At 41.3% G+C, this 19,699-nt stretch overlaps 2 protein-coding genes across 4 annotated transcripts in view; one reads left to right on the top strand and one right to left on the bottom strand.

Moving 5' to 3' along the window:
• npas2 (neuronal PAS domain protein 2) overlaps positions 1 to 8,766 on the top strand; it is a 219,486-nt gene extending 210,720 nt beyond the window's left edge. The window contains exons 21-23 of the mRNA XM_059651271.1: positions 1,093 to 1,185; positions 4,284 to 4,473; positions 7,191 to 8,766. Coding sequence (XP_059507254.1) covers positions 1,093 to 1,185; positions 4,284 to 4,473; positions 7,191 to 7,355 — 448 coding nt within the window. The 3' untranslated portion in view covers positions 7,356 to 8,766. The remainder of the gene's footprint in view (positions 1 to 1,092; positions 1,186 to 4,283; positions 4,474 to 7,190) is intronic.
• Positions 8,767 to 16,401: 7,635 nt separating this feature from the next.
• tbc1d8b (TBC1 domain family member 8B) overlaps positions 16,402 to 19,699 on the bottom strand; it is a 78,143-nt gene continuing 74,845 nt past the window's right edge. For all 3 annotated transcript variants that reach the window (XM_048544218.1, XM_048544219.1, XM_048544220.1), the window contains one exon: positions 16,402 to 18,218. In XM_048544218.1, the coding sequence (XP_048400175.1) occupies positions 17,802 to 18,218 (417 nt within the window). In that variant the 3' untranslated portion in view covers positions 16,402 to 17,801. The remainder of the gene's footprint in view (positions 18,219 to 19,699) is intronic.

Genomic DNA, 19,699 nt, shown 5'->3' with positions numbered 1-19,699 from the left:
TTTAAAATTTGTACATGGGATGTGGGTGTCACTGGCTGGGCCAGCATTTATTGCCCGTCCCTAGTTGCCCTTGAGAAGGTGGTGGTGAGCCGTTGCAGTCAACCTGCTGTGGGCTGACCCACAATGCCAATAGGGAGGGAATTTCAGGATTTGGATCCAGTGACTCTGAAGGAACAGCAATATATTTCCAAGTCAGGACGGTGAGTGGCTTGGAGGAGAACTTGAAGGTGGTGGTGTTCCCGTGTATCTGCTGCCCTTACCCTTCTAGGTGGAAGTGGTCATGGGTTTGGAAGGTGCTGTCTGAGGATCTTTGGTGAATTTCTGCAGTGCAACCTGTAGTTAGTTCACACTGCTGCAACTGAGCATCGGTGGTGGATGGAGTGGAAGTTTGTGGATGTGTCAATCAAGTGGGATGCTTGACCTGAATAGCTTGCTAGGGCCATTTTAAGAGGGAAGTTAAGAGTCACATTGCTGTGGGTCTGGACCCACACATCGGCCAGACAGGGTAAGGATGACAGATTTCCGTCCCTAAAGGACATTAGTGAGCCAGGTGGATTTTTACAATAAACATTACACGGTCGCTATTAGGCCAGCCTTCTTTTAATTCCAGATTTATTGAATTCATATGTCACCATCTGGGTTTCAAACCTATGGCTCCAGAACGTTAGCTTGGAGTTGTGAATTACTAGTTCAGTGACATTACCACACTGCCACAGCCTCCACCTACATCAGTTCTTTGAACAGTCATATTTGACTCAAAACGATAACTTGGTTTCTCTGTCCACCAATGCCACCAGACTTAATGATTGTTTCCACCACTTTGTTTTTATTTCAGATCTCCAGTACCTGCAGTGTTTTGCCTTTATTAAATCTTGCTCGTAGTCAATTTAAGGTTGTAACTCAGCATTACAGTTTTCCTCATGTACATGAACGTTTTATCCAATATTAAGAACCTAACCTGAACTGCTCAAAACTATTACAACTGTGTTCAGCTGCCAATACATATCAACTGAGTGAAGGATATTCCACATACACTTTTTACAAAGAAGAAAGAGAAGTTTTACCATTATTTTTCACTTGGGTCTTTTCCAGATTATTTTTGAATCAACCCATTCATTCCATAATGCCAAACAGTGGTGAAACAGAACAGCTATCCCAGAATAATGCAACGAGACAACAGGCCAAGTAAGCATTTTGATATTGACTCAGAGCATTGTTGGATAAACATACGGTAGTCTCCTGACAGCATTAGATACAATAGCCTAAAAATCACCGTGAATGATGCTGTTATACAGTTCTGAGGAAGGGTCCCCAGACCCAAAGTGTTAAGTCTGATTTCTCTTCACAGACGCTGATAGACCTGCTGAACTTTTCCAGCAATCTCTGTTTTTTGATGCTGTTATACAGATGTGTTCTGAATTACGGTCACTGGACACAAAACATTAAGATCATAGAACCCCTACAGTTTGGAAACAGGCCCTTCAGCCCAAAAAGTCCACACTGATCCTCTGAAGAGCATCCCACCCAAACCCATCCCCCACCTCTTTTTCCTGTAACCCACCTAAGTCTACACATCCCTGAACACTATGGGCAATTTAGCATGGCCAATCTGCCTAACCTGCACATCTTCGGACTGTAGGAGGAAACCAGAGCACCCAGCAGAAACTCCATGCAGACACAGAGAGAACATGCAAACTCCACACAGGCAGTCACCCAAAGCAGGGATTAAATCCAGGTCCCTGGTGTTGTGAGACAGCAGTGCTGACCACTCAGCCACTGTGCCGTCCACAGAAAGATATGGCACTTTGTTTCTCTCTCCACAGATGGTGCTCGACCTGCTGAGTTCTCTAGCAATTTCTGATTTTGCTTCAGATCTCCAGCATCTGCAGTTCTTTATTTTATTCCACAATGATTATATTGAGCCCAACGTTGTACAAATATCTATGACCGATAGTACATGCAGATTAGTTATATCCCATGACAAGGATAGTGTCACAATGGTAATGATTTCTCATGCACAAAACCATGCTATCCTTCCTTAATCAGTCCTTGCCTCTCCAAATGCACGCAAGTCCTGTCTTTCACAATCACCTCCAGTAACATACCCACCGCTGTTGTCAGGTTCATTGGTCTACGGTCTACGCAAGTCCTGTCTTTCACAATCACCTCCAGTAACATACCCACCGCTGTTGTCAGGTTCATTGGTCTACGGTTCCCAGGCTTCTCCTTACAGTCTTTCTTAAGTAAAAGCACAACATTAGCCACCCTCCAGTCCTCTGGCTCCTCCCCCATGATTGTAGATGATACAAATATATCTGCTAGAGGCCCTGCAATTTCCTCCCTTAACTTTCCACAATGTCCCGGGACACACTTAATCAGGTTTAGTGGATTTATCCTGTTTTATGTTTTCTAAGACCTCCAGCATTTCCTCTTCTGTAACGTAGACTAGTAATTCAGGACTCGGAACTGGTCTGCAGATGAGTGCTTCCATCCCACCATGGAGCTTGGGGAATTTAAATTCAATTAGTTACTACATCTGTTAGCCTCATAAATAACAATCATGAAACTACAGGCCTGTCATTAAAAACCTAATTGGTTTACAAACATCCTCCGGGAAGATATCTAGAGTCAGAGAGTCATGCAGCATAGAAACAGACTCTTTGCTTCCAACTAATCCACACTGATCACGTTCCCAAACTAAACTAGTCCCAGCTGCCTGCAGTTGGCCCATATCCCTCCAAACTTTTTCAAATGTCTTCTAACAATGTAACTGTACCGACATCCACCACTTTGTCTGGCAGTTCATTCCATACACAAAAAAACACTCTATGCATTCTCTTTGGGAAAAAAGGATTGTTGCTATTTACCTTGTCTATGACCCTCGTGATTTTATAAACTTCTATAGTTCACCCCTCAACCTCCTGTGCTCCAGTGAAAAAGGTCACACCCTATTCAGTCTATTTGTATAACTCAAACCCTGCATTCCCAGCAACATCCCTGGCAAATCTTTTCTGAACCTGCTCTAGTTTAATAATATCCTTCCTATAGGAGGGCAGCTGCATACAGTACTCCGCAAGAGGCCTCTTCAACCTCAGCATGACATCCCAACTCCTAAACTGAAAGGTCTGAACAGTGAAGGCAAATGCACTAAATGCCTTTTTACCATGCTGTCTACTTGTGACGTAAATTTCAAAGAATTATGTACCTGAACCCTAGGTCTCTCTCTTCTACAACACCACCCAGGGACCCACCGTTAACTGTATAAGTCCTGCCCTTGTTTGTTTTACCAAAGTGCAACACCTCGGATTTATCCGAGTTAAACCCCATCTGCCAATCCTCAGCCCTTTGACCCAATTGATCAAGATCTCTTTGTAATCTTAGATAACCTTCTTAACTTCCCACTATACCACCGATTTTGGTGTCATCTGCAAACTTACTAACCATGCCTCCGATATTCTCATCCAAATCATTTATACAAATGACAAACAAAAGTGGACTCAATACCAATCCCTGCTGGTCACAAGCCTCCAGTCCAACAGAAACAACCCTCTACCATTACCCTCTGTCTCCTACCATTCAGCCAATTTTATTTCCAACCGACAAGCTCACCCTGAATCCCATGTGATCCAAAGTTACTAATTAGTCTATCATGCAGAACCTTGTCAAAGGCTTTATTAGAGTCCAAGTAAACAACATCTACCACTCTTTCCTCATTAATCTTTTTGGTTGCTCCCTCAAAAAACTCAATCAAATTTGTGAGACATGAGTTCCCTCGCACAAAGCCATGCTGACTATCCTAGATTATTCGAATTAGCTTTATTGTTGAAGTAGTTTTATTGTCACATGTACGCAAATGAGTACAGTGAAAAATTTACAAGCCGCCATTTACAGTCCCATCTTAGGTACAAAGGTACCTCAGTGGAATCCTTAATTACAAAATTGAGAAATGAAGAAAAACAGTTTCATTTCTTGCCTCTCCAAATGCATGTAAATCCTATCTTTTAGAACTGTACATTTTCCTCTTAAATGTGATTAAGGATAGTTAATTTCCAGTTTGTGCACTGGCTACCACATATGAAACTGAAGTATCACACAGCCCTGAAAGACACTGCTATCTGGCATTCCTTTAAATAATTTGTTATTCCTACATCGATATGAAAACAATCGGCCTACTGCCAACAATATTAAACAATCGGTCTAATGACCATGTCATGTTGAATTAGTCAGATAAATTTAAATTCAAATGCTCAGTGAATCCTACTTTGTGAATTTTGTATTTTCAGATTTATCCAAGATCAGCAGATGCTGACGGCACTAGCAATGCAACCAAACAGCTGTAGTGCAGTCATTGTCCCTTCTCCAAGTTCGGTGGCCGTCCAGCATCCAAGTTTCTCCACACACCAGCAAGCCTCTATTCAACAGCGACACAGCCGTCATTCCATGCAGCTTCAGCAGCGACATCAATATCTTCAGGTACCAAGTCCCATCACAGTCTATGAACGACAAAGGGAAACACTACCTTCAGGATGCAGGCAGTAAGCAGTGTTACCAACATCTGAAGAATTTGTGACCTCATTGACACAAAAACTATCATATCATGAGACTCCCTTTCCCTTCAGAACATTAAGCGGAGAAATTAAACATTAATATGACGTTGACCTTAAGTTTTTTGAAAAAAGCTTCGATCATTCCAGCTTTGCAAACTGTCACCCCATCAACAACTTCTGGGGGGTCCTTGAACATGTTGTTGCCTCACCAATTTATGCTCAGCTTTCTCACAAAGCCATCTCTCAATTAGGGTTATATTTCTGCTACAGTGCCAACATGGTTCTCACAAAGATATGATGTGTAATTGGGACAAAAGTAAACTGTGGCTTCTCTTCTTGTTTTCGGCAATCTTTCTGCAGCTTTTAACATGATTGACCCTCCTTCAACACTCCTTCACACTATTGTCCAGTTTGGTGAAACTGCATTCCCTAGTTCCATTCTTTATTATCTTAGTTAAGTGTGAAGCTGGATGAACACAGCAGGCCAAGCAGCATCTCAGGAGCACAAAAGCTGACGTTTCGGGCCTAGACCTTTCATCAGATGAAGGGTCTAGGCCCGAAACGTCAGCTTTTGTGCTCCTGAGATGCTGCTTGGCCTGCTGTGTTCATCCAGCTTCACACTTTATTATCTTGGATTCTCCAGCATCTGCAGTTCCCATTATCTCTTCCATTCTTACCTGTCCAGTCATAGAGAATAACCTGCAATAACAATGCTTCCTGCTTTTGCGTCTTTACTTCTGTGTCTTTTGCCCATGGATCTATCCTCAGTTCCATACCTTTTTCCATCTATTTCCTTCAATTAAATATTGGAAAAATTGAATGCATTCCATACTTACTGATTCCATCCCTATCTCTGCCAATGGTTTGAAACTAAGCCAATCTTTTCACAATATTGGTGACTTATGGAACTCAAAAATTAAAATTTGATGCTTTTCCCATCTCAGATACATTGCCTGTCTTCATTTCTGCCTCAGCTCTTGCTACTGAAACCCGCAGACATGCCTTTGGAACCTCAAGACTTGATAGATTCCAATGCACTTCTGGCTGATCACACATTGTACCCCCTGTAAACTCAGAGGATATCTAAAACTCTGCTACCGGTATCTAACCTGGCACAAGGCCTTCTGCACAGATTACCCCAACGCTTCATGACATATAGTGGTTCCCACTGAAACAACTTTTGTTATCAAAATTTTCACCCTTTTTTCCTGTTTTCTACCCTGCTGCTTACTCCCCACTCTCTGAAATGTCTGCATCCATCCATTTCTGGTCTCTTGATTAGACCCAATTTTAATCAAGTCATCACTGGTGGTGTGCCTTCAGTTGCTTAGGACCAAATTCTTTGGACTTTCTTTCCTGCACCTCGCCCCACATCATTGGTGGCTCTGATTCACTGTCACCTTTCAACCTTTTGCTCATTGGGGCCTTGAGGAAGGCTTGCTGCTGGCCTGGTAAGTGCCTGAGTGAGACACCATGTGGTGAGTCCATTGAAGCAGGGTCTGGCCTTCCAGCAGCTGAGTCGACTCCCATTGTTTCCAGAAGATTCAGGCCCACTTCCCCTTTGTTTGCTCTTGTCAAAAATGATTTATGATTTTCAACACCCCTGTCACCTTCTGATTTAAAGAGAACAGATTCAATTTTCTCTCCACATAAATGAAGTCCTTCATCTGAAGTATATCTAGTAAATCCGTTCTACATTATCTCAATGTTCTCAGGGGTGGCCTCTTTGGTCACACTGTAATAGTTTTTCTTTCAACCCCAAATTCTCGGCAACTTAGTGATGCAATGACCCACCTGCTTTCCAAATGCAGATGCAATGTGGGTACATTCCCTGTTGAATGCTTTCTTACCCTTTGCCATGCCATAGGGTGTGAGACACAAACAGAGGCATGATCTTCGTCATGGAAGCCGGTTTGGGCCATATTAATGGCTAGATTACCTTGTGTAGTTTTGGCTTCCTTACCGAATTAAAGGTATAGTTCCATGGAGGGAGTTCAGTGACCATTCACTGGACTGATTCCGGGCATGGTGGGTTTGTCTGATATGAGATTTATTTACTGGGCCTCTAATTACTGTAGTTTGGAAGAATGAGAGGATATCTCATTGAAATGTATAAAATTCTGACAGGGCTGGATAGACTAATGCAGGGATGATGTTTTCCCCTGTCTTCGGTTGGGAAGCCCAGAACAAAGGACATTGTTCTCCGAATACAACGTTGTCCTTTTCAGACTGAGATGGGAAAACTTTCTTGACTCAGACGCCAGGGAACCGGTGAAATCTTCTACTATAGAAAGCTGTGAGGTCACTGAATATGCATAAGAAAGAGATAGATTTTTGGAAGTTAGAGGTGGCAAGATGTATGAAGGGAGAGCCGATGTGTGCCCATTGAGATAGAGGATCAGCCATGGTCACTTTGAATGGCGGACCAGGCTTGATGGGCTGAATGGCCTACTACTGCTCGTGCTCTACACTTCAGCAGGGTACAGTTGGAGAGCCTGTTTGTAGAGGTCTTATGAAAAGGTGAATGGAAGGGATGGGGAACAGACATAAAACGTGAGGAAGCTGAAGACTCTTACGAACCGTTGCGTTTGGCGTAGAGTCAGAATGAATAAATTTGTAACTAAATTTTTTTTGTGTTTTTAGCAAGTGCCACCGAGTGGAATGATGCAAGGTGACCAGTCGCAGCCTCTTTTCCTGGGATCAGCACCACAGGTGAACATGGGCTACCTCTCACAACATCAAACCCATGGGACGCAAAGCAACACCAGTGGCCTCGCAGACTTGCACAACATTCAGTTGCCGCGGTAACCAAGGACAATCACAGAGGCAGATGATGCAAGGCTGCAAAATGGACGCACCTCCGTGGTGTATTTGTGGGTAAAGAGCAAATGCTCACCTGGTAGCTCATCATGAGAAATGGGTGCCAGGAATGAAGGGCACATGGCTGGAGGGTAGCAGAATCTCTGCAACGCAGAGTGAGGTGATGCCACTTATCACACAGGGAGCTGTTGCAAACTGACAGCAAATTACAAAAAAAACAGAAAAAATTCCCAATGCATCCTTCCTTCTCGTCAATACACTACATCCTGTTCATAGGAATGCACCAGAAGGAAGATAACAGATAGTCGGTTATACCACTGGTTCAGGTCTGGAGGAGCCAGTACATGTTTTGCAGTGACCTTTCTACCTAAAACACCAACCTCTCGAGGGCTTGCCTTCTTGCCAAGCAAAATAATTATTCAGTAAATCATCACCTCATTAGTCACAACTTGGAACAGCTAATTTTGGTATTGTTCATCAGACTACGAGAGATGTGCTTCTTTTAAAAACTCACATGAGAACAGCACTTGTGACTAGACTATCACAACATAAAGCAGGCATCACTGGTAAAATGGTGGCAAAGTGACCTTGTTAAAAGCCGCGTTAACTGTTTTGTCAGGTGTTGCGTTACATAGCTTGCACTTTTTATTTGATGCTAATAGTTGCCAGTGGCAGGGAGTCAGATGTGATGCTGTGAAAATATTTCTGGTTGTGCTTCAGTCACTTAGAGCTAGCTAGAATCGCAAGACAAACTCACTGTAAATGTTACTCTGTCTATATCCTTTCAACAGCATGTTTATTTTCTAAATAGCTTTTACTACTTTATATTTTTGAAAAAGACAATTATTCATATCCGACCACTACTAAGTGAAAATTGTAATCTCGTCTTGGTTCAGAGCCAGATGCTTTCACTGTGGATCCTACTGCAAACTTAACGCAATGGCCCAGATTTTGTGGTCGGCGGTAAAGAAATTTGCTTTCTCCCCTGACCTCAAAGGATTGTCCTTAGCATGAACTTGACCTTTCCCCAGGGAACTTTAAATCCGCTGACCAGAACAGTGATGCAGAAAGCAAGTCAGCAGCAATGCAGGATTCAGACAAGACTATCAAGAATTAAAAAGCACTGATTATCTGCCATTTTTCATTTAAATTTCAGGTAGCAGAATAAATAACTCCAACTGAATTCAGATAGAAGCTAAATGAAAGATGAACATATTTTCAAAAGGTAATTTAAAAAAAACGTTGAAATCTTTTATCATATTAGGGCATTCAATCAGGTGCAACATTTTCACGTTTTTTCAGTGAAATTAACTGCATTTAGGCCGAGATAGATTCTTTATCAGTCAGGGAATCCACAAATATGGGAATGAGCAGCAAAGTGGACATAAGCAACATCAGATCAGCCATGATCCTATTGAATGGAGGAGCAGACTGAGGGGCTGAAGGGCCTACTCCTGTTCCTATTTCTTATGGTCTTATTACAAGTGGAAATTATCATAAATCCACATATCCTGTTAGCCTGGGAGGGCTGTAGCATTGTAGTCTGGGAGAATTCCTGACAATAGCGTTTGGATTATTGCATTATTCTGCACAGCGGCAGGCTCTGGGAGTTCCTTCAAGGGAAACATACCGTCACTGCTGGGAGTCTGAAAACAGCAAAGGCTAGAAATACTGAGATAGCATCTTTGGGGAGAAACAGAATAGTGCCTGGGATTCCATGTGGGTGACGGGATTTACAGCTGGTTGGAAAACCAGCAGAAGCCCTGGATCACGACTGCAGGGAAGACCTGATGGAATTAAGTGCAGGTGTCCGGCCTTTCACGGGGTTTCGGGTGCCGGAGGTGGAAATCCTGCCCCTGTTTCCATCTTCTACTTCCCCATCCCACCATGCTACCTGCTCCCACCAGCACTGATCTCCCACCTCCAGGCTGTTGGTCTTGTTCATCTTTGGCAGAAGCATTGAAAGTGGTGGCCACTTAGTAATGGGCCAGAGAATCATTGCTAGATTCTGGGAGACAGGAAATTGAAGCAGGATGAGGCTGGGGGGAGTAGCAAAGGGGGGGGGTTGCTGCAAGATACGGGCCGGGGGACACGCAGGGTTTGACTTTCAGCAGTCACTCTCCTCGCCCCACCTCCCTTCCCCAATGTTTGAGTTGGGCACTAGTGCCTCTCAAAAGAGGGAGCCCGCTGCTTCGGCTGCAAGGGTTATTTGTCAGCCTTCAGAGGCAGGAAGGGAGCCATGCAACTACCATTTAATCCTTGAGCAACCAACAATTTCACTGGAGTTCTGAGGAGGAGCTACTGAACTCGAAACGTTAACTCTGCTTTCTCTCCATAGTTCCTTCCAGACCTGCTGAGTTTCTCCACAAATTTCTGTGTTTGTATCAATTTGACTGGGCCCAGCGATAATTGTTGTCAAGGGTCCCATTATGAAGACTAATTGACATCACGCACAGTTAGACATACTTAATCATGAATTACCCTGGCATCAGACTGTGTGACCCAGTAGATTTAAATGCACCCAATTTACCAGATGATGACCTGAATTTGTTTTTCCCTCTCCACAAACACAGCCTGACTTGCTCAGCATGTCCAGCATTTTCTATCCTTCCTCCAGAAGTTGCTGCAAATTTCTGTGGAGCAATGTTATCGGCTTCATCGTCACCACTGCAAAATCTGGGCCATTGAGACACTCTGCCAGCATACTGTACACTGTGTGTAAACCATAAAATGAGTTAGTGCATTATTTTTTTAAAGAAGATTCAGGTCTAATGGTAACTACCCAGAATCAAATGCTCCCTGATTCTTTCAGCAGTTTATACAATCTCAGGAACTGAAAATCCAAATATTATCTAAAATTGCCTCTGCCATTTTTCAAACATGCAACTCATATATGGAGGTTTGTTTGTAAATTCAGAACAAGGAAACTGGGGGTGTTGCTTGTGAGCATGATTCTGCTCTGAGGAAGAGTCCAAATGCATTTACGAATGTATACCCACATTTTCTTCATTACATAAGTCAGTGTTTAGATTTGCTCATATGATGATCCCTTTCCATTTTAAATGTTCTATGTGGACACACATCAGGTTTAATTATTTTCAGCGAGGGAAAAATCATACTATATTAGAGCTCTCTTACTGAACGACTTCAGACAGTTCCGCCACCCTGCTAATGCACCTAATTCAGCCAATATTACATTTCCGGTTAATTTAAACCTGACTGACAATCCTGAACCTTTAAAAATGGAAAGAGCTGTGGATGTTGTAAATCCAGAAACAAAAACAAAAATTGCTGGAAAAGCTCAGCAGGTCTGGCAGCAACCGTGGAGAGAATACAGTTGACAATTTGGGTCGAGTAACTCTTCCACAGAACTGGTTCTGAGGAAGGGGGTCACTCGACCTGAAATGTTAATTCTGATTTCTCTTCACTGTTGCTGCCAGACCTGCTGAGCTTTTCCAGCAGTTTCTGTTTAATCCTGAACCTTTTCCTCATTGTGTCCATAAGGAAACAAGGGATGGTCCTACTGAGAACTTTTAATCTGGTTGGTTAGTCACCAACTAAACATTATCTGCCCTCCATTACCCCTTTTTTGGTAACACTTACTAGTTCCTGTACTTTTTGGAACTCTGATGTTATTTGTGTGTAAATGAACACAGGTAATGTTTATGAGATTTACGTTAAGCTCATCGAAACCCAAGAATTGACAACTCAATTAATCTTCATAAGTGGTTAATAAATTAATGTTAGTACACGTAGCAGATGGCTTTTATTTTGAAACCTGCCATTGAGCAGAGTTAGAATGGAAAGTGCACAGAATTCCACTAATTACTTGCTGTGCTCAATTTGTTACATGTCCTTACACTTTAGTAGTCATTAAGTTAAATCTCATTACCTGCCTGTAGGTTGCACTTAAAAAATATTATCATGTGAAAGCTTATCCTGAGGTGCATTTTGGGCATGTACCCCTTTAAAAGATCAGATGTTGTGATGGTCAATCAGATAGTGTGTCTGTTTACCTTAGACAAAGGTTAGGATATGCACTTTGGAGTTATTGTTTGTCTGGTCATATGTTGGACAAGCAGTGGGGTGTGTTATTTGATGTAAATGTTGTATTATATTAAATTCTGTACAAAAATATCCTTATAATAGCAAATTAGTTTTATTTTATATGATGTAACAGGTCATTTTGAATTTATGAATGTTCTTATTCATTGAAAATTTGCTACAGAAAAAAAAGTGTCTTATATGAAAATGGGTGGGCAACTTGTGTCTTTATGTGAATAAAGGATCTTTGTATAACACCGCTATACTTTATCTCCAGGGTTTGGCTGCTATCTTCTGCATAGGTTAGTTCAGGAATATAACTGACTTCAAAACATGTAAACATAAATCTTGGACAATTGACTCAAAGAGGCAATGGTGTTGAAAACTACATGGAGAAAAGATACAGTTTTGCATTTCTGGCAGAGATCCTGAAAATTTTAAGTGTCAGACTTATTTTCTACTAAAAATAGTAAAGTCACCAGAATCCTAACCAGACCATCAGGCTGGTCTATCATCACAGGTTACTACAACTGCCAGTTGTCTCTCTAAGGGTTACCATATCTCAGGCAAGGGTGAGAAAGGGTCCTTCGTGTTAACCTCAGTTGGTATGGGAATTGAACCAATGATTTTTTTTATTTTAAATCACTCGCAGGATGTGGGTATCACTGGCAAAGCCAGCATTAATGTCCTACCATAACGGTACTGAAGGCGGTTAAGATTTTTTTATTCAGTCACAGGATTAGGGTATCGCTGGCTACACCAGCATTTATTGCCCATCCCTATTTGCCCAGAGGGGAGTCAAGAGTCAACCACATTGCTGTGAGTCTGGAGTCACAGGTAGGCCAACACAGGTAAGGATGGCAGTTGAGACAGAGAATAGGAACTGCAGATGCTGGAGAATCCGAGATGACAAAGTGTGGAGCTGGATGAACACAGAAGGCCATCTTAGGAGTAAAGCTAATGTTTCGGGCTGTCTAGGTCCAAAACGGTCAGCTTTCCTGCTCCTAAAAATGCAGGATGGCAGTTCCCTTTCCTAAAAGGACATTGGCGAACCAGATGGGTTTTTCTGACAATTAACAATGGTCATCAAGTGTCGACCACATATTGCTGTTAGCATCACTCTACATAACAAACCAGTCAACCAGCTAATTGAGATAATGCTGCCCAAGCATGAGGGGGAAAATCAGGGGTTTGGTCACATTCGTGATATGATTTGAGAAAGGGTCTTGGATTGCTGCTTACCAGACCAGGTAAGGATGGCAGTTTCTTTTCCTAAAGGACCTTGGTGGACCAGATGGTTTTTTCCAAACAATGGATTCACAGTCAACATCAGATTCGTAATTCCAGCATCTGCCGTGGCAGGATTCAAACCCAGTCCTCCAAACGTTCTCCGGGTCTCTGGATTAACAGTTCAGCGATAATACCACTAGGCTATCGTCTCCCCATGGAATTTCTATACAGCAACATTCCCACAAACATCATCAAGATTAAATTATCAGGTAAACCTTTCTTTCTCCCCCCTCATGATGTTGATTGAATGACAAATGGTGATCAGGACATGAGAAGTTTTTTTTCAAATGGTGTCAGATGGAGGTAGAAACAGATTGGTTTAACAACTGTCTGAAAGCACCTTACCTCATCTTAAAGCACAGCAATTTCAGTACGATACTTAAGGATCAGCCTAGATTTTACGGTCAGATCTCTGACGAACAGCTCAAATCAAAACTTTCCATACTGTTGATGAGATAACGCTGACAGTGAATCAGCAAATTAGAGCACTTCACCCATCTGCCTCTATCACAAATTCCAGTGAGAGAATACCTCTGTTTCAGAACAAAATCAGAAGTTGCTGGAAAAGCTCAGCAGGTCAGGCAGCAACCTGTGAAGAAAAAATCAGAGTAAATGTTTCGGATCCAGTAACCCTTCCTCAGAATACCGGACCCGGAAAATTAACTCTGATTTTGTCTTCACCAACATTGTCACACCTGCTGAGCTTTTCCAGCAACTTCTGCTTTTGTTCCTGATTTACAGCATCTACAATTCTTTTGGTTTCTATTTCAGAATAGTTATGCATTATGCATCATACATTAGCCCACATATGTCTGTACGTTTCAGTAATAGGAAAAAAAATGAAATATGTTAGGAATTGGGGAATGGATACATGGCTTTTATTTAAGAAAAAAAGAGAAATACTTAATTCCGAATGGAGAAAGGACTACAGAATGTGACTAAATGAATCACTTCAGATGATTAGGTACAGAATGAAGACCCTCTCAGCTTGCTACAGTATGAGTAAACATCAACCACACAAAACTCTCTCTTCCTGCATCTGTTCACATTTTCCACACATACACCACCCATTCAAGTACCGAGAGAGATTGACAAATTGCTTAAAGCTCAAATTGCTGAGTTGGCAAGCCTTCCGTCCCATCATTCTCAGTCTATGATTAAGAGCAATGTGCATCTCGTACATCATCCACGAACCTAGATCGAAAGCCCACATAAGCCAGTACGAAATGTTCCTTTACTTTATCAGTCATATTATATCATAAATGAGAGCAAATCTGATCTTTTACGACACAAGCAAAAGATGCAGTTGGTTTAACTGTTCCTACAGCTCAACTGTTGTGTACATCTCTGTCAATCAACATATCATGCCGGTTGTGCAGTTTTATATTCACATAATCATTTTGAGACAGAAATACAATTTTTGTGCAGTGCCCTAAATCACCTCAATTCAATTGCACTGCTACAAGCACCAGAACCTCAGGATCCACCTCAGTATTACTCTAGTTGAGAAAAAATAAAGTCATCCTCTCCATAAGGTTCTCATCACATGAATTACGTAGGTATTTTAGAGACAAAGTTTTGTTTAATGCTCTCCTGTCTATACATCATAAAGCGGACTTAGGGAATCGAGCTCAGAGTTCAGTCACTGCTTTCAGTCATGACTGACAAGCACCTGGGCATGAAACAGTAACTCCCACCGTGCACAGAAGTCGATTTTGTGTCTAGTTCCAGTTTTGGACAAGGGTGAGAATTTTTGCCTATTTATTCAGAATGACTGATTTGGTGTTTGGTAGTACAGAATTTGAGCATTGCTGAAAACAAAGCACGTTTTGTCGAAAGTTTTCACCTTGCTCATATCGGGCTGATTCACAATAAATAGCAATGTAAAGGGGAAAACAAAATGCGTACTATGCAAGAAACACTGTAATTGGCTGGCAAGAGGACACTGATTGGTCGACACAGAGCCATGGAGAATGCATCTGTTGACTCTGACTCTCAGTTGACTGCCAAGCTATGTTTACTTTTTAAGTCGTCAATCAATTCCTGTTCATATCACTGCAGATGCTGGAGACAGAGATAACACACAAAACATTGCTGCAAGAAATGAAGCAGAAGATTGCCACTAACTATTTTGTTGAGTGAAACTGGCAGAGCATTTGTACAAACCAGGCTGGCTGGATATGGCCAGGACTTTCTTTGGTGAAAAAAGCTGAAGTAAAACATCCCTTCATACGACATGCCAGTCAATTTCTCATTGCAGTCAGAAAGAGTACACACACACAGAAATAGCAAGAACTACACAGCAGTGTAACCGCTGCTCCCGATGTGGCCTCCTGTACATTGTCTCCAAGTCTGCACTTGGGCTCACCAGTTTTGTAAAGCATCTGCACTCTGTATGTGACAAACGACAACACCTTCCGGTGTGAAAAACTTTTACAATGTCTGCTTTCTTATGGAAACATCTGAAGTACAAGTACCTGGCTACAATTCTTGGATACAGCAGAGGAATAAAAGTAATTGCATTACTTAGAGTTGAAAAATAAGTTCAAACTGGGAAATATTAAAAGGTTTATATTACAGTAAGGTAAGAAATTTTAAATAGTTGATACAGTGTAGTGGCTCAGCATAGGACCTCCACACATAGTCTAACCACCCACGCCAGACCTCAGTCCAACTACCATCCCTGTTCTGCTCTCAGCCCCATTCCTTTCTAAACCAGCACTCAGCTGCTCTAAGGTAAGTGGCAGGATTGCCCCCTCACACAGGTCACCGTCCAGGACCTGCTGCCTACGCACTGCTCCGGGGCTGTTTTCCATGTGCTGCTCTGGGCTCAGTGCCCACGGTGCTCTGTGGCCCACACTGCCCATGCTGGTTACACTGCCGGACTCGGGCCATGCTTGCTTTGTTCTGACCGTGCTCACTCTGCCATAGGACTCAGTCCTTGCTCGCTCTGGTTTGCCACGAGGCACTGCCCACTTGCTCCAGTCCACCACAGTCTGCTCATTCTGTTCTGCCATGGAACACAGACGGCTTGCTCTGCAACTCCACTCTCCAGATGCCGGGGTGGGGGTTGGATTTGGAAATCCACAAAGAGGGGGGAGAAAAAAGGATGGAAGAGAGGTAAAGGGGCTGGTGAGCAGAGGAGCTCCAGTCGGAGTGTCCTACTCTGCCATCACACACACGCATACGCATACACATGCAGAAACCTATAGAGCTAATCAACAACAATTATATTTGTGCATATTCTAGCTAAAATTCAGCTTAGTTTATTCAAAAGGATGAATATCTCTCAATTTGCTAGCAATTTTTCCTGTTGATAAAATAATGAGAGATTAACCAGGGACAGAGAAATAAAAAATAATCACAAGAAATGGATCCACAGCACATGATAACATACCAACCCAGCTTGGTGTCGCTTTTAACCATTTTTCATCTTATCCTCATTCATTTTGCTGCTATTCATTTTGTCTACTTGAACTATCAGTTTTTAATTGTCACAGTGGCTATGAACTGACGAACATTAATGCTTGCAAGATGCCATATATACCAGGGCAAGAATATAATTTGACGGCCTTTTAGAAGTCATTTTACCTACTTAAACAAAAATTGATATTCTACCACTTAGGTCAGTCAACAATGTTCTTTTATTAGAAAGCAAATATAAAAAGAGAACTAGAAAACACAATTTGTAAAAACCAAGTGAACTGGAAATCAAAATATTTATTTTAGATCTATTCTTTAGACAAGGCTTTCAGTACAATAAAGGACTAAAGACAGAAAGAATCATCAGTCAATGGAGTACACATTCTGTATGCACAACACAGCAAGCGCCTGAGTGTTTGGCACAAACATTTTGTCTTTGAAAACTAGATTTTTTTTAAGCTTAAAGAAACTTTCAATAAATTGCTTTTTTGGATTTGAGATTAACTTTTCTTAATAGTGTTCTCTAGCATGAGCTGATTATATACATAGTGTTAACCCTCTCATGTGGCTATATACAAACTGTGTTCATTTTATTTTAATAAGGACATTGCATTATCTTCATTGAAAATAAGAATTAAATCAAGTTGTAATTATATAACTAATGCTAAGTCCCAAGACATCTGTACTGGAAAGGTGAATGCTTGAAAACTTCACATTTTCAGTTGATTACAATTACTACCAAATCTTGACATCAGAATCAAGACCAAATCAATAGCTTCAGTATTGTTATTTTTATATTGGGTGCTCTAATTTATGGGCAGTTTCATAAAAAATACTTTCAAAGCAAGAAAGAAGCCAAAATAGATTACCAAAAACATTTAAAAGTGTACAAGTGTGCAGCATACTTTAAAAATACAGGACATATCTTACTGTAAATATTCCCTTTTCTATTAGTGTTATATGAGCTATAAATAGCCTATCACAATTTAAAAAAAACACAAGTAGAAATAAGGAAAATGTATTCTCCTTCACTTTACTGGGAACATGCCAGAATCCATAAAGTACAGCAATAGTTCTTTTGACTCAATCCCCTGGCATGAATGGGAAATTGCATGGAACATCTCCTCAGAAATCCATTGTTAGCGGACAAAAAAACAACAGAGCTCATAGGAATACGTGTCAATCTGATACATTCTACCAGTGACAATCAAGAACAGTTTGATGTTTTAAACTGAACACGGTTTCAAATCAGGGATAATTGAAATCCTTTATTATTTAGGTACTTGTTTTTTGTGAGCCTTCTTACGTTACCTGAAATCAGTGCATGTAAACAAAAGTTTTTTTTAAAACCCTCAACAGCAAGAAGGCAATAGTTGCTTTGTGACTCATAGCTTGTGTTCAACATGTTTATGTAACAAACTTACATATATATAATATGCATGTGTATACATAGCAAAATAGGGCTGCAGCCTGGAAAAACTGTTGTGCGCATCTGTGCAACTTCCCTCCACATCATTTTAGCAGAGCCATTAATATAATGTCAACGACCGCATTTAAATAACAGCAAACCTCAGGCAAAACAGCTTACGCTTCTGCCTGCTGTCATCAGCAACAGAATTTTCAAAGCTTGTGGGCTGTTGCATCATCACAACAGCTGAATATGGCATAAGAACAATCTCAGTCAATGGCATTCGACTGCCTTTTAGCCCTTAGTTGAACAGATTTGGCTTGTTCTATTTTTGCCCTTATATTTACATGTTTCTCGAAAAAACTAACCAAAACCGGTTCATTTAACAATGAGGCCAGGATCTGTTCAAAGGCAAAGGTCCACTCAATCTCAGCTTGTCTTCCTTGAGCATTATCTTCACTCACATTTAATGCCTGGTTCTCCTGAATACTGTCACGACTTTGGCAATCTTGAATTGTACCCTGTTTATTTGGGGAGGGAAAGTTTGGACTGTTCAGCATTCTCCCCACCTCCTCCATTCGAAGCAAAAGGCCAGTGACAGTTGTTATGGCTCGAAAAAGTGCCTCTTCATTCGGATCTCCGTGGAATAGATTATATAGTGTCTTGGAGAATTGAACAAATTGCGACTGGGAAAGTAAAAATAAGCAAAAATGCCATCAGGTCCATGAAAGAAATTTTTGGTAACAATTCTTTGTGTTTACATTGATGGAAGGTCTATTCCAATCTCAAAAAGCTAGGAATCATTAGCAAAGGTGTTGAGCAACCAAATACTGAATCGGAGTAAGAATACAAAATCCTGAAAATACTCACGGGGCAAGCAATGTCTTTAGAAAGAGGAAGAGGAAAAGTACAGATCATTCAACAATGCTGGAAAAGGTTAAGAAAGAAATAGCTTTTAAGCAAACATACAGCCTGCGAATTGAGATGCAGGTGGGAGTATGATGGTTAAATGTCAAAATAATAAAAGGTTAGCCTGTGTACTGAAGTGGACAGCATGTGTAATTAGATGATAAAATGGGGACTGTAGCACAAGGTGAAATGAATGCTAATTAGGTGCACAAAGAAAACTGGGTCCACAGAAAATTACAAGCAGAACCAGAGGATAGAAGCTCAAAAAATCTGGAAGAGGGTCAGGGGCTCCTGCAGTCTGGAAAGGTGGCAGAAGAAAAGTAGATGAAAACCACAAGCTGAGTGTTTTCACAGTTTCAGTTTTTGAGAAATTTCCAACATCCAATATAAATTGCTTGTGTGGCTTAAGTAGTTTATTTTCATTTCCAAAACGTGGACAGACAATACAGCACTCTTCATTAAAATCTGCTCTATCATGTGGATTTGGGTTCCCGTGAAACCTAACAGCTATGGTGTTTCTTTGCATCCTCAATGGATTTAAACAGTGCTTTGCATCCAATGAAGTATAGTCACAACAGAAACAGGAAATGTTGGACAAACTCAGGAGGTCTGCAAGCATCTGTGAACAGAGAGAAACAGAATTAATGTGTCAAGTCTCGTGACGCTTCATCAGAACACTGGACTCGTAACACTGATGCTGTTTCTCTCTTTCTGTACAGATACATGGGAGTTTCTCCAGAACTTTGCTTTGTTTCAGATTTCCAGCATCCGCAGTTCTTTGTTTTATTGAAGTGTAGTCACATGTAACTGTTGTTATATGGCAATATGCCCAACGGCTGCATTTCAACTCCCCAAATGGCTCAACTGAAAGTACTGCACAAATGTGAAACAGACAGGGGAGACTCTAAAATCAAGCCACGCTCACTCACATCAGCTGATCTACTGGGGTTACAATAATTAAACTCAAGTGAATGGCCAAGGCTCCCGCCTCCTGACCGCTGACATCTGAAGTCTGGGGAATGCAAGGCACCCTGGTTGAATAAACATACATTTGACGGGTTATTGACTTAAAATTTACACTACTTGGGCTCTGAACTTTGAAATAGCGTATTGATTTATAGTGTAGCTAGAAATAATGAAAGAATAAAGTTGCACATTCTAAAGGATGCTTTAGGATTTAAAACATTCGAGGACGGTTTAAATGACTGAACAGTTCACCTTCTGCTAAAGTGTAGAATATGCTAATTATGCCTGTCGA

Source organism: Stegostoma tigrinum, chromosome 15 (assembly GCF_030684315.1).
Source record: "Stegostoma tigrinum isolate sSteTig4 chromosome 15, sSteTig4.hap1, whole genome shotgun sequence".
In the NCBI taxonomy this organism is placed as follows: Eukaryota; Metazoa; Chordata; class Chondrichthyes; order Orectolobiformes; family Stegostomatidae; genus Stegostoma; species Stegostoma tigrinum.
This window is presented reverse-complemented; position numbering and strand designations above follow the sequence as displayed.